This window comes from Hippichthys cyanospilos, chromosome 20 (assembly GCF_059441005.1).
Source record: "Hippichthys cyanospilos isolate Australia breed blue-spotted pipefish chromosome 20, RoL_Hcya_1.0, whole genome shotgun sequence".
In the NCBI taxonomy this organism is placed as follows: Eukaryota; Metazoa; Chordata; class Actinopteri; order Syngnathiformes; family Syngnathidae; genus Hippichthys; species Hippichthys cyanospilos.
In genome coordinates this window covers 706,112-718,401 of record NC_142388.1, presented here as the reverse complement: position 1 = coordinate 718,401, position 12,290 = coordinate 706,112, and the positions used below count along the sequence as shown (strand labels likewise).

Genomic DNA, 12,290 nt, shown 5'->3' with positions numbered 1-12,290 from the left:
GTACACAAACACACACACACACACACACACACACACGCCGGTCAATGATTACACAGTTGTGTTGCGGTGGTCTCCCAGGTAAGACGCCACGTTTTCTTTGCCGTCTCTTTTTGCCTTAAAAATGGATGATTATTGATTGTTAGCAAACAATCATAATTGATTAATTATGCACAAATGCGTTGCTTGCGTGTAATTGATGCATTGCTGCCACAATGGTGTCCAAATTGTACGCACGTTTTAGCTGCCGCCGCTAGGGGCGCTGCCGTTACTGTTTGCAAAAAGAAACATTGGCATGATGGAAAAAAGAGTTGAGAACATTCAGAGATGATCTTCTGTAGTCGTCTTCAATGTTGTTTTCAAGCAGTCAGTCATGTTGGCTCTCTTGCGCCACCTGACCTCCTCTTGTTGCTATGGAGGAAGACGCTCCATAGCGACCATCATCTCTGGAAACCAAATGTCAAAGTAGGTCCGTCTCCAACATGTCTCACTTAGTTTCAGTGTGTCTCAGCGTGTCAGTCATGTCCTCAGGCTGGTGAGGGAGCGTTTGAAGAAGGAGGTGGAACAGATGAAGATGTCCAAGGTCGTCCCGAGTCTCATGGTCTTACAGGTCTGCCGCAAACCCGGTCATGATCATGCGATATCATCGTGTGATGTCACCATGTGATTTGCGCTCGCTTCCAGGTGGGAGATAGAGAAGATTCCAACTTATACATCAGCAGTAAGATGAAAGCTGCAGCTGAGGTGCATTTACAAGCTAAAAATCAAATATTTGTTCCATGAAATTGTAACTTCAGTGCTTCCGGCCAATCCGATTTTATCCTGCAGGTGTTACCATGTTGACCTAATCCACCCTTCGCCTTCACTTTCATTCATGTACGTTTGACTAAATGAGAAAGTCGGTCACAAGTCTAATTTGATGCTTTTTAATGCCACGGCAGCAAGTAAAACGTTTCCTCTTCAAATTAAGAGCAAATGTATTGTAACATGAAGCCTTTACAGATGTGCATTGTCATTAGTGATGTCATTGTCAGGCAAGTGAGCCAGAAACACTAGTCGCAATTTATGAACTCAGTATGTTTTGTTTATTTTTTCATTTTGCACTGGTAAAGGGCTGGAAACGTTTAAGAGCGGGTACATCAGAAAAACGAAACAAAACAGAGTGGTGCGCATGTCATATTAAGGATGAAATTAACCTTGCTGTTGCCATCTAGTGGTGGTTTGAAGTGTGCTTATATTTTACATGTTGACTTTTGGTTTTCCGTTTCCCCCCGAGGTTGGCATTGACGCGGCGCACGTGCGGTTGCCCAACACGGTGACGCAAGACGAGGTAGTCCCCCCCCCCCCCCCCCTTCCGGATGGGAAGAAATCAATGAGCGGCGAGGGCCATTCAAGCCCAGCCCAGCCGGAATTCGGCAGAAGGTCCCCATCGGTCACTCCGGGCCGCTTTGCGCAGGTTTTGCGGACCATCGCGTCCGTCAACGAGGACGCGTCGGTGCACGGCCTCATCGTGCAACTTCCTCTGGACTCCGTAAACCCAATGGACGCGGAGACGGTCACCAACGCCGTTTCGCCGCTCAAAGACGTGGACGGGTCAGAAATGTTTGCAAAGTCGAAAATTGTGAGGCGAAAGTATAATCACAGTGACCTTTTGACCTGCGCGCAGGCTGAGTTGCATCAACGCGGGGAAGTTGTCTCGCGGGGACTTGAACAACTGCTTCATCCCCTGCACCCCCAACGGATGCATGGAACTCATCAGACAGACGGGTAACACACACACACACACACGTACACGCAATCACTAGACACGAATATGTTTCATAACCAAATGTCAGCAGTTGTGTTATTTGCGCGCAGGTGTGAATGTGGCCGGCAAGCACGCCGTGGTGATTGGTCGCAGTAAGATTGTGGGCGCGCCCATGCACGACCTGCTCTTGTGGAACCACGCCACCGTCACCACATGTCACTCAAAAACGCCCGACATCCCAAAACAGGTGAGGAAGGCCATGGGCATCGTGAAGATTGTGCGGATGATGAGAAACGTGAGGAGGATGAGCTCATGCAAATGATGAGAAATATGAAGATGATGTGATGATGAGGGTAAACATTATGCCGTGCGAAGGATGGCGGTTATGATGAGAAGCACGATGTGATGAAGCAGCTGATGGTAAATATGAGGGGGAGGTTGGTGTCATGAAAAGGATGGTGATGATGAGAAACGAGACGTTGATTTCATGCAAAGCGTAGTGATGAAAAACATGACGTTTGTCATACGAAAGACAGCGATGAGAAACCCGAGGCCGATTTTACGAAAAGGATGGTGACGAGAAACGTCATATGGAGACGACGGTGAAAATGTCGATGACTGTAAATATGAGGCCGGTGCCATGAAAAGGAGACGCGAGACCATGATTTCGGGCAAAGGGTAGTGATGAAAACATGATGTTTGTCATACAAAAGATGGAGATGAGAAACATAAGGGCGACGATGTCATGAAAAGGACGGGGATGAGAAACATGATATGCAGATTATAGTGAAAATGATGAAAAAATACACTGATGATGGCATGCAAAGAGTAGTGATGATAAACATGAGGATAATGATGAGAAAAATGGTGATTGTCACTCAAAAGACAGTGATGGGGTATCAGGTTGTAATGATGGGAAACATGAGGATTATGATGTTATGCAAAGGGTTGATGAGGAACATGATGTCTTGTCAGGGCTGTTGAAGATAATGATGATGATGATGGAAACATGAGGATAGTGGAATGAAAAGGATGGTGATGAGACACAAGACAGTGATGATGTCACGTAAAAGATGGAGATGAGAAATGTTTGTCGTACAAAAGATGGTGATGAGAAAGATGATGATGTTTGTCACACACAAGATGGTGATAAAAGCAAGAGGGTGATGATGTGATAAATAGGATGGTGATGAAAAACATGATGTCATGGGAAGGGCGGCGGTGATGATGAGGAACATTAGGACGAGGTCATGAAGGCGACGACGACGATAAGAAACACGTCGCGCAGACGATGGCGAAAACGAGGATGAAAAACGTGACCGAAAGGGATGGCGATAAGGAACCGTGTCACGCAAAGGCTGACGACCGGGACAAACGTCACGTCGACGATGACGAGGACGTGATCACCATGACCATGACCATGACGATGCGTGTCCCATCTGCAGTTGGGCCGGGCGGACATCGTGGTGGTGGGGGCGGGGCGAGCGGAGATGGTGCAAGGAGATTGGCTGAAGGAGGGCTGCGTTCTCATCGACTGCGGGATCAATCACGTGCCCGGTGAGCGCTCGCGCCATCGCGTGCCCGTCGGCGGGCGTCCTCAATGAGCTGTGACGTCATGGCCATGTTTCCATCCTTCGGTCCACCGTCTCACTCGTCTGTAATATTTCGGCTCCGGAAACGCCAGCGTAACGTAATCCGTTTGATTGCCGTTGTTCTCTCGTCCCGCACGGCGGCGGCAGACCAGAGCAAGCCGAGCGGCAGGCGCGTGGTGGGCGACGTGCACTTCGCCTCGGCCCGTCGGAGGGCCGGATTCATCACGCCGGTTCCCGGGGGTGTGGGCCCCATGACCGTGGCCATGCTCATGCAGGTCGGGCCGCGCCGTCGTACCGCCATTCCCAAACTTTCATTTCATCCACTTTTTTTTTCGCGCCTCAGAACACGGTCATCGGCGCCCGGCGCGCCCTCGCCAACCCGCCCGCCGCCCAACGTTCCCTCTGATGCCGTATTCCACCAAGTTGAAGTCTCATCCTCCAACTCATACTGGCTCATTTAAAAATGTGCAGTTTCACGTAAGCCCAGCACAAACGGGGGTTGTCAAAACCTGGAGAAAAGAAGACGCCGAAACTCCATATGGAAGGGGCTTGAAGTTCGGAATTAAAAGGCGTGTTGCCCGCCGGGGCCTTGTGCTTCCACTCAAATCTTTCAAAATAAAAGCAGAAGAACCGCGGAGTATGTATGAGCAGAGCTTTTACTTTGAAAACCACACAGAGGACAAAACAAGGAGAGCGTCCGTCAACAAGTCACCTTGAGACTCGCACGACCGGACAGGAAGTGACGACATCACTCGCAGCGCCCGCCGTCGCCGCTCTCTTGCGAGATTTCTGAGTCGAGCGAGTAGGCGGAGCTCCCGTTGTCATGAGCGTCCCTGCCCACCTCCGGGAGGGCGTCGTTGGCTGAAGCCCCGCCTCCTTCTGGGCAGAAGTGGGCGGAGCTGTGGAATAGCTGGCTGTGGCGATGCAGTCTGGGGGGCTTGGCGGTGTGCGCGTACATATGCTCCTGAAGCTGGCTCTTGTGCGAGAAGCGCACGCCGCACACGGCGCACGCCATCTTGCGCTTGCGCGAGTGGGCGGGCGCGGGCGCGGCGCTTAGTCCGGCCCCCTCTCGGCTCCTTCGGAGCTCCGCCGCCAGCTGCGCGGCGAGCGCCCGACTCTGCCGCAGCGCTTCCTCGAGGCGGCCGGCGTCCACGTGCCGGCCGGCGGCGTCGTCGTCGTCCAGGCCGCCGCCCTCCATGAAGAGGGCGGGGTGAAGGGCGTGGCTGAAGAGGTGCTGGCGCAGCCGCTCCGGCGAGGGGCAGCGATGACCGCAACGGGGGCACGCCAGAGCCGGGCGCTCTTTAGACGCCGGGCCGTCCCGCGTCGGCGATCCCGTCCCCGCCCCCTCGTCGTCCAGACGTTCCTGCTTGACGGCCACGGAGATATCGAAGTCGTCCTGCGGCGGGGAGGCGCGATCGTCCGACGGCTCGCCTTCCGAGCCCGCGGCGAGTGACGGGTGAGAGTGGCCGCGTCCCCCCCGCGCCCCCGCCTCCATGGCGCCCGCCGGCGCCTCCTTGCCCGCCAGCTGGGACGAGATCTGGATGCCGTAGAGGTTGGACATGCGCACGGCGTCGACGGCGGAGGCGGCCGCCCCCGCCTCCGCCCCCGCGGCGCCGGCGCCGCCGCCGAGCCCGTCGCCGCCCTTGCGACACAGCTGGTGAGCGTGGAGGAACTTGATGCCGTCCTCCAGGCGGGCGGGCTCCACGGCCTGCTTGGGACACGCCCCCGTGTACATCACGTGCAGCAGGTAGCTGAACACGTCGGGCTGGATGTCCGTCGGCTGGATCTTGATGCACTCGCTGACGAGCACACGTGACAAAATATTCTTCACCCATCAGTCCAATCTGATGCTTGTTTCAAATCATTTCAAAATACAACGCTAACACTAACAGTCACGTCAAGCGAAGTGGTTTCAACGCCTACGTGTTTTGCGCTTCACTTATATTGCTAATGCTAATCACGTTTTCAAAATTCATCCTTAAATGTCAATCAAAACAAAAAAAATCTAGCCAAGCTATTCGTCTCCAGCATTTGTGAGGCTTCGAAAGTACACCTGTTGCTAATGCTAAAGGCGTTGCCTTGCTAGAGATGTTGCTACGCTATTGCTAAAGATATTTCGAAAGTCCAGTTCTCTGCAGTGGTGCCTTGAGATACGAGTGAGCAAATTTATGAGTTCTTTTCAATAGTATTTTGCCAATTTGACTCCTCAACTTCCGACACACGAGCACTATGGTGGCAACTTGTTCGACAAGCAGCGGTTTTGCCAATATCAAACAGCTGTTAAACAAAGAGGCTTAATGCTAGCCATTCATTCCTGGATGACAAACTAAAGATACCTTTTTTGTTGTAAACATTGGCATTGTGAACATCTCCACTAAGACTGGCTACATCCCAAGTTAGGAAAACCAATCAATTCTACCCCTAATTGAATGATAATACATATAGTCAGTACAGCGGGCCCCCGCGTTACGAACTTAATCCGTTCGGCGGCTATGCTCGTAACTCGAATTGCTCGTATGACGGGCAATCCAAACCTATGTTAATTAGTGAATGCGTGCAAAAACCTTAGGTAAAAACATCACGACTTTATACACATATTTAAAATTAGTAACATAATCTATTGTGCAGTTCAATTAAATAACATAAATATACAAAGGAAAAATGACATTTAGCTTTGGGGCGACGTGACTTGAGCTGGTGGAGGAGGAAAAATACGTAAAACAGGGAGTTCGTAAACCGGGGGGCCACTGTATTTTGTTTAGTTTTTGGAAAAGCTGAAAAAGACTTATTGTGCCATATTGACAATTTACAACACCGTGCATCACGTCATGTTTCTGGCACGTCGCCGATGCATTCCTGTCACTTTAGAACTTGTTTTTATGAGGCGAAAGGTGTGTAATATTACTGCCGCACTGAAAACTTGAAAAAGGAGACTCCAATGAGGTACGTTTATCGGTTTTATACCGCCCCCATGTGGCAAAAGCGGGTTCGAAAGGAGATGAAAGGGCGTGACACAAACCTTACTTTTGTTTTTTTAAATTCTGCCCTTACTGCTTGCGTTTATTACAAGATGCTAATTGTGTTGTTCCCGCTCGTATCTCAAGGCCAGCAGCGTAGGAGGGTTGGTGCAGGTGCGCGTGCGTGCGTGCGTGCGTGCGTGCGTGCGAGCGACCTGGTCTGGTGGATGAAGATCATCTTGAAGTAGTTTGAGAAGGCGGCGAGGACGGCGCGGTGAGCTTTGAAGTAGACGTTGCCGATGGCGACCGTGCAGTCGCACAAGAAGCCGAACTCGCGCTGCACGTTGAGCTGCTGCAGCAGCAGCAGGCTGTGAGCCGCCGACGCAGACGCGCACGTCGCCTCCATCGCCGACCTGCACAAATGCGCGGCGCGCGCACACACACGCACACACACACCTTTTGTCGAGGCGCGCGAAGATATTGACGCGCGACGCACGCGAATCCGGCGGCGCGCGCTCGCTCATTAAGGCGTCGATTAATTGATGCCTTACCGCCGAAAGGATCCGAGGGTGCGGGGATGAAGATGAAGGAGAAGATGATTGTTTGTGCGCCGGACCGCGTCGGCTCTCGCGAGAGGAAGCGGGCGGTCACGTGAGCCAGCCCCCCTCCCGATAAACGGCGCTAATATGGAATTCTGCACTTCAAAAAGGTCAAACGTGATAATAAATGATTTCAATATTTTGTTCGATTATTTTAGAGGCAAATGACGTCTGTTTTCCCTGTAAATATAGATGTTATTAAAATAAATGGCATAATTTTGATGGCTCATGTTATATCTACTTGCGTTGTCGATGAGATGAATTTGATTTTAAATCAACAAAAGAAACACACTCAATACAGGCGAACAGAAACGAACATTCATTTGTTGTCTACCAACAAAATATAATTCAGCACAGAAAAATAGCTCACACTCATCTAATGCAAGAAAAAAGTAAACAAATAAGTAGAACATTTGACAATTTGTATACACTTTTAAAAATGTATACACCTGGTTCCTACATTCGGCCAGTGTTCGAACATTCTTTCAAATGCGTTGATTGAAGCACACATTTTCAAATAATTTCTTGAACTTTTCCAGAGATTTACACTTTTAAGAGATAAACTTCTAAATTAAAAGCGGTGTATGTACTATGTAACAAACAAAATACGAACAGAATGAAACAAATACACACAGAAGACATTTAATGACGAGCTAAATTGGTTTTATTTTGAAAGCGCCCAATTCAACTGGAAGTCTTTTATTTTGTTCATCGTGATCCAAAGGCAGTTTGTGCGGAAGTTGAATCCAGCACTAGTTGAAGACCAAGAAGGAGGACCAATTGCTTCTTCTTCTTTCTTGCGTTTTTTTTTCTTCTTCTTCTTCTTCTTCCCCGACCCGCAACTTTCACCCGCACTGAGGTAGAGGAACCGCCGTTTTCTGCGGAGCCTCCGCCCATCTTCAGCCCATCTCCGAGCTCCTCCGTCGGCCTCGGCGACTTGCGGTGAGTCGGCGTGGCGGTGCTTGAAGTGCGGGTGGCAAGGGGGGGAGGGGGATTTGCGTGTTTTTTTGCGGGGGTGGTGGCACTGTTTGCGGGAGACTTTACCGTCTGGGTTCTCAGCGAAAGCGCCGCCATATTTGTTTTCGCTTTTTACTTTCAAAATAAAACATGGGGGGGGGGGAGGGGGGGCTTCAAGTGACTTTGGTTTGGCTTCTCGCTTGCACTCGGGAGACCCAAAAGTTTTGTTTTCGATTTGCGTTGTCTGCGGTAAGATTGCAATTCCCGTGCTAGTTTACATGTATTGTTTCTACTCCTTTGATTTGACCTCCGAGGCGTCGTCACCGAGACTTCCAGTCAAATAGAAACGTTGAATGTGGTTAGCTTGTAGCTCCGCGCTGGCCGTGCAGTTTTGGGCTACGAAACCTCTGAATCATCAAAATAAACAAAATGCATGTTGAAGTTTATGTTGCTTCACGGCGAACAGAACGAGTCATTCGTTGTTTTTCTTCCAGTGTTCGCATTCGAAACGCGTCAGAAACGAGTTGCTATTCATTTTGACTCTGTATGACGAGGTCACAGTTTTGGGACCTATTATGGATTATTTGCACGCTTGTGTAGGAAACGAATTTGTCAATCTAGTTGTATCGTATAGCTAGCTGCCTGGTTCTGAAAATGTTTTGAAGTTAATTTGACGTCATTACGCGTAACTAAGCCCCTCCCTGCAAGCGTTTGATTTGCTCTTCCAAAATGATTACGGAGCCCCTAAAACCGGGGGAAGGGAACTCCGGTGCCTCGAGAGCCATATCCTGCCTATGTTCCATGTCTCCTCGCCTTTCACACCCGCTTGGAATAATCAGCTCATCGGCAAGCCCCGTGGCAGCCTGATAATGATCCTGATCGTTTCAACCAGGTGTGTTGGAAGCGAGCGAGACACGTCAAAAACAGGCAAGGATGTGGCTCTCGGGGTTCCCTGCCCCAAATGAATGGATGAATCTTGTAATGAATGAATGGCAATTGAATTTGAGGAATTTCAGCGGCGCGCGGACTTTTACTCGCGGCAGGCAGGGCGATGGCTCGGCCGAGCCACGGCGACCACGTCCTGCAGCAGCTCAACAACCAGCGCGAGTGGGGCTTCCTGTGCGACTGCCTGATCGCCATCGGCGACATCTACTTCCGGGCCCACAAGGCCGTGCTGGCGGCCTGCAGCTCCTACTTCCGCATGATGTTCATCCGCGACCAGCAGGGGGCGGCGCGCCTGGACCTCAGCAACATGCGGATCAGCGCCGAGTGTTTCGACCTGATCCTGCAGCTCATGTACCTGGGACGCGTGGCGGCGGGGACCTTCGACTTCGACGACCTCAAGGCCTCCATGGTCTACCTGCAGATGTACTACATCCCCGAGTCGCTGGACGACCTGCGCGACATCCGCGCCGGCTCGGGTCTCGCGCCGTCCTCGTCCGGGAGCTCGGCGCCGCCGCCCGGCGGCGGCAAGATGCTCTTCGGGGTGCGCATGTACGAGCGGCAGGCGCCCGCCGCCGCTAGCGATCCTGCCGACGGCGCCAAGAACCTCAGGTACTCGCGTTGGTTGCTTCGCAGTCGCTCGGGCGCAGTCGAATTATGAATTAGTTATGAATTAGCTTTCAAGAATCCTTCGGGAGTTTTCAGTGTCCTGCCACATTTTTCCGTTTGGCCTTTCGACCCGCACGTGGAATTTGCCCATAAACGGCCCTCCCTAAATCCTTCGCGATTGGTCCTTTGTTTTCGTCGACCTCTTCCCGCAGGTACCTGGGGATGCCGCCCGCCTCCGAGGAAGCGGCGAGCGTCGCCGCCCCCCGGAGCTCCGAGGCGGGCCACGCGGCGGAGCAGCCGTGCGACCTGAGGAAGCGAGGCGGGGGAAGGGGCTCGGCGCTGCGCGAACGCCCGCGCTTCGGCCGTACCTTCACCTGCGACGACTGCGGATTCGTCTTCAGCTGCGAGAAGCTTCTGATCGAGCACATCCTCACCTGCACCAACCGCAAGAGCTTCGCGCCCGCCCGCAGCCCGGACGCCGACGACGACTCCGCCAAGGCCGAGAGCTCCGCGTCGGACAGCGGCGAAGAGCGCCGCGCGCCCTCCGACCCGCTATCTGCGGCGGCGGGGCCGAGCGACGGGACGCCCCGCGTCAAAACGGAACCCGGGGAAGCGCCGCTCCTCGAAGACGATCCCGGGGCGTTCTGCGACCGGGCGGCGCCCGGCGTCTCCGGCGCCGCCTCGGGAAGCGACTCCTCGCCGGCGTCGCCGGACTTTTCGGCGGCGAAAGAGGAGCCGGCGGACCCGTGCGAGCTGTGCGGGACGCCGCTGAGCCAGGACGACAAGTCGGCGCACTACCTGTCCAGCCACCTGGGCCACATCTGCGCCTGCGGCCGCTGCGGCCAGGTTCTGATCAAAGGTCGGCAGCTCCAGGAGCACGCCGAGCGCTGCGGCGAATCGGACGAGGCCGACGACCCCCCCGGCGCCGAGCCGGCCTGCCCCCACTGCGGCCTGCCCTTCCCCAGCGAGAGCCTGGCGCTCCAGCACGCCCTTTCCTGCCCTCACGAGGCCGACGGCGAGACGTTCGGGGCGGGCGGCGGCCCCGACCACCGCCGCAAGCACTTCTGCGCCATCTGCGGCAAAGGCTTCTTCCAGCGCTGCCACTTGCGCGAGCACTACACGGTGCACACCAAGGAGAAGCAGTTCACCTGCCAGACGTGCGGCAAGCGCTTCCTGCGCGAGCGCCAGCTGCGCCTGCACACGGACATGCACCGCGGCGTGGCCCGCTACGTCTGCCCCGTCTGCGAGCAGGGCACCTTCCTCAAGCACGACCACGTGCGCCACATGATCTCGCACCTGGCGGCCGGCGAGACCATCTGCCAGGTCTGCTTCCAGATCTTCCCGGGCGGCCGGCAGCTGGAGGAGCACATGGACGCGCACCTCTACGTCTGCGGCGTCTGCGGCGACAAGTTCCGCCTCCGCAAGGACATGCGCACGCACTACAACCTCAAGCACGGCAAGAAGATGTAGACTCGGGGACGCCGCCGGGAGCAAAGCGTACCTTGACTTTGGAGTATTCGTTTCGCGGCGCCCATCGAATGGGTTTCGGGAGGAACGCGGAGGCCGTGGAACCGCCGACGTTTTGGACCGGCGAGCGCGATCCGGAGTACTTCCCGTGTGTTTTTAGGCTAAAACCTAGCAGGTTTTCCCATAATGCAACAGGGGGTGCGCAAGTACGTTTTCATGTTCTTGCAAGTATGTTAGAACGATAGATGCTAAAAATGTAATAATGCCTCACGAAATGCACATGTGCAAGTCAATACCCCATAGCATAATGGGGAAAAACTGCTACGTTTTTAGCAATCATCCTTCAAGGACGTCTAGGCATACTTGCAGGTTAATGCTTAAAAACCTTTTTTTTTTTTTCATAATGCCACAATCAATACTACATAGCATTATGGGAAAAAAATGCTACCTTTTTCAAAACTACCCAACAAGTACGTTTGAATTTTTTTGCAAATATGTCTGGCTAATGATTTTAAAAAGGGCTTTGTTTTTCGAATCTGGCCTACAAGTACGTTAGAACATTCTCGCTCATTTGTTGAAATGAGTTTGAACTCCAAACATTTGCTAGTCAGTTGGCAGTTTCACTTCTACTGCCCCCCGGTGGCCAAGGTGCGCGTATTGGAAGGAGTGACAAAAGTGTTTAATGGGGCAGCGCTACTGTAAGGGCCACTCCAAAAAAGTAGAAAAGGATTTTTTTTTTTTCTTGTGCACTTTGAACGCTCATCTTTTCACCCTCCTGATTGGTTGCTTTTTTTGGGAGGTTCGCGTCCAAGACGTGGGACAAAACGGGATTCCTGGTGGACTTGAAACTGTCGCGATGGTGATTCTCAATGAAAGCTCGTCAAGGGGACTTACATGACGATTGCACAGGTGTCCAATTTGTGCGTTTGTGTCATTTTGCAACTACACACTTAATAAACAATTGCGCACTTCACACAAGTCATTTTTTCTTCTGTCAAAGCAGAGGAATAGAATCGCCTTTATGTGTAACAATATTTAGTTTTGAACTTTTGACTTTCGCCATAACGTTGCTGCGTGACACGAGTGCAGTAAAAGTTCAAGATTAGTCCTTGTCCTATAGCCGTACTTTTATTTTTTCAAATGAAATGTTTGAAATCAAAGTTGACAATTGAACCGTCTGCTGAAATGTTGGTTATTTCCCAAGTGCAAATGACACAAGCGCGGCGGGGCAGCAAGCGGGCTTGAAATCTGCCCTCCGACTGACTGAACGGCCCCGTTTTCAAGGTTTCCAATTGCCTAGCTTAGCTGTTGAAACTCGCAACGCAGCCCAAAGCGTGGTCCCAAATAAAGCCATTTTCAAGCGATATCGTACGTTGCCGTTTGACAACCGAGTCCCGTTTTCCTTCCTTCTGAAGGCAGCCGC

The 12,290-nt window shown here is 52.5% G+C and overlaps 3 protein-coding genes across 6 annotated transcripts; 2 read left to right on the top strand and 1 right to left on the bottom strand.

The window, feature by feature from the left end:
* The first annotated feature begins 36 nt into the window (after window positions 1–36).
* On the top strand, window positions 37–3,973 carry LOC148406805 (C-1-tetrahydrofolate synthase, cytoplasmic-like). 2 transcript variants are annotated; one of them, XM_088403137.1, is made up of 11 exons: window positions 37–78; window positions 365–462; window positions 529–607; window positions 682–741; window positions 1,274–1,327; window positions 1,454–1,590; window positions 1,664–1,764; window positions 1,855–1,991; window positions 3,190–3,301; window positions 3,484–3,611; window positions 3,680–3,973. In XM_088403137.1, exons 2-11 carry the CDS (start codon window positions 371–373, stop codon window positions 3,740–3,742), a joined length of 963 nt encoding a protein of 320 aa, XP_088259263.1. In that variant the 5' UTR covers window positions 37–78; window positions 365–370; the 3' UTR covers window positions 3,743–3,973. The 2 variants fall into 2 exon arrangements, with proteins under 2 accessions (XP_088259263.1, XP_088259262.1); XM_088403136.1 differs by having other exon boundaries at window positions 57–78; window positions 362–462.
* On the bottom strand, window positions 1,359–6,912 carry zbtb25 (zinc finger and BTB domain containing 25). Of its 2 annotated transcripts, XM_088403135.1 has the most exons (4): window positions 6,845–6,912; window positions 6,509–6,706; window positions 4,049–5,135; window positions 1,359–3,943 (listed from the first exon to the last, which is right to left on the bottom strand). In XM_088403135.1, the coding sequence occupies exons 2-3, from the start codon at window positions 6,697–6,699 to the stop codon at window positions 4,085–4,087; spliced, it is 1,242 nt and encodes a 413-aa protein (XP_088259261.1). In that variant the 5' UTR covers window positions 6,700–6,706; window positions 6,845–6,912; the 3' UTR covers window positions 1,359–3,943; window positions 4,049–4,084. The 2 variants fall into 2 exon arrangements, with proteins under 2 accessions (XP_088259261.1, XP_088259260.1); XM_088403134.1 differs by lacking the exon at window positions 1,359–3,943 and having other exon boundaries at window positions 3,975–5,135.
* Window positions 6,913–7,600: 688 nt separating this feature from the next.
* Window positions 7,601–12,230, top strand: zbtb1 (zinc finger and BTB domain containing 1). 2 transcript variants are annotated; one of them, XM_088403305.1, is made up of 3 exons: window positions 7,601–7,834; window positions 8,893–9,403; window positions 9,613–12,229. In XM_088403305.1, the coding sequence occupies exons 2-3, from the start codon at window positions 8,901–8,903 to the stop codon at window positions 10,868–10,870; spliced, it is 1,761 nt and encodes a 586-aa protein (XP_088259431.1). In that variant the 5' UTR covers window positions 7,601–7,834; window positions 8,893–8,900; the 3' UTR covers window positions 10,871–12,229. The 2 variants fall into 2 exon arrangements, with proteins under 2 accessions (XP_088259431.1, XP_088259432.1); XM_088403306.1 differs by lacking the exon at window positions 7,601–7,834 and adding an exon at window positions 8,037–8,098 and having other exon boundaries at window positions 9,613–12,230.
* The last annotated feature ends 60 nt before the right edge of the window (window positions 12,231–12,290 follow it).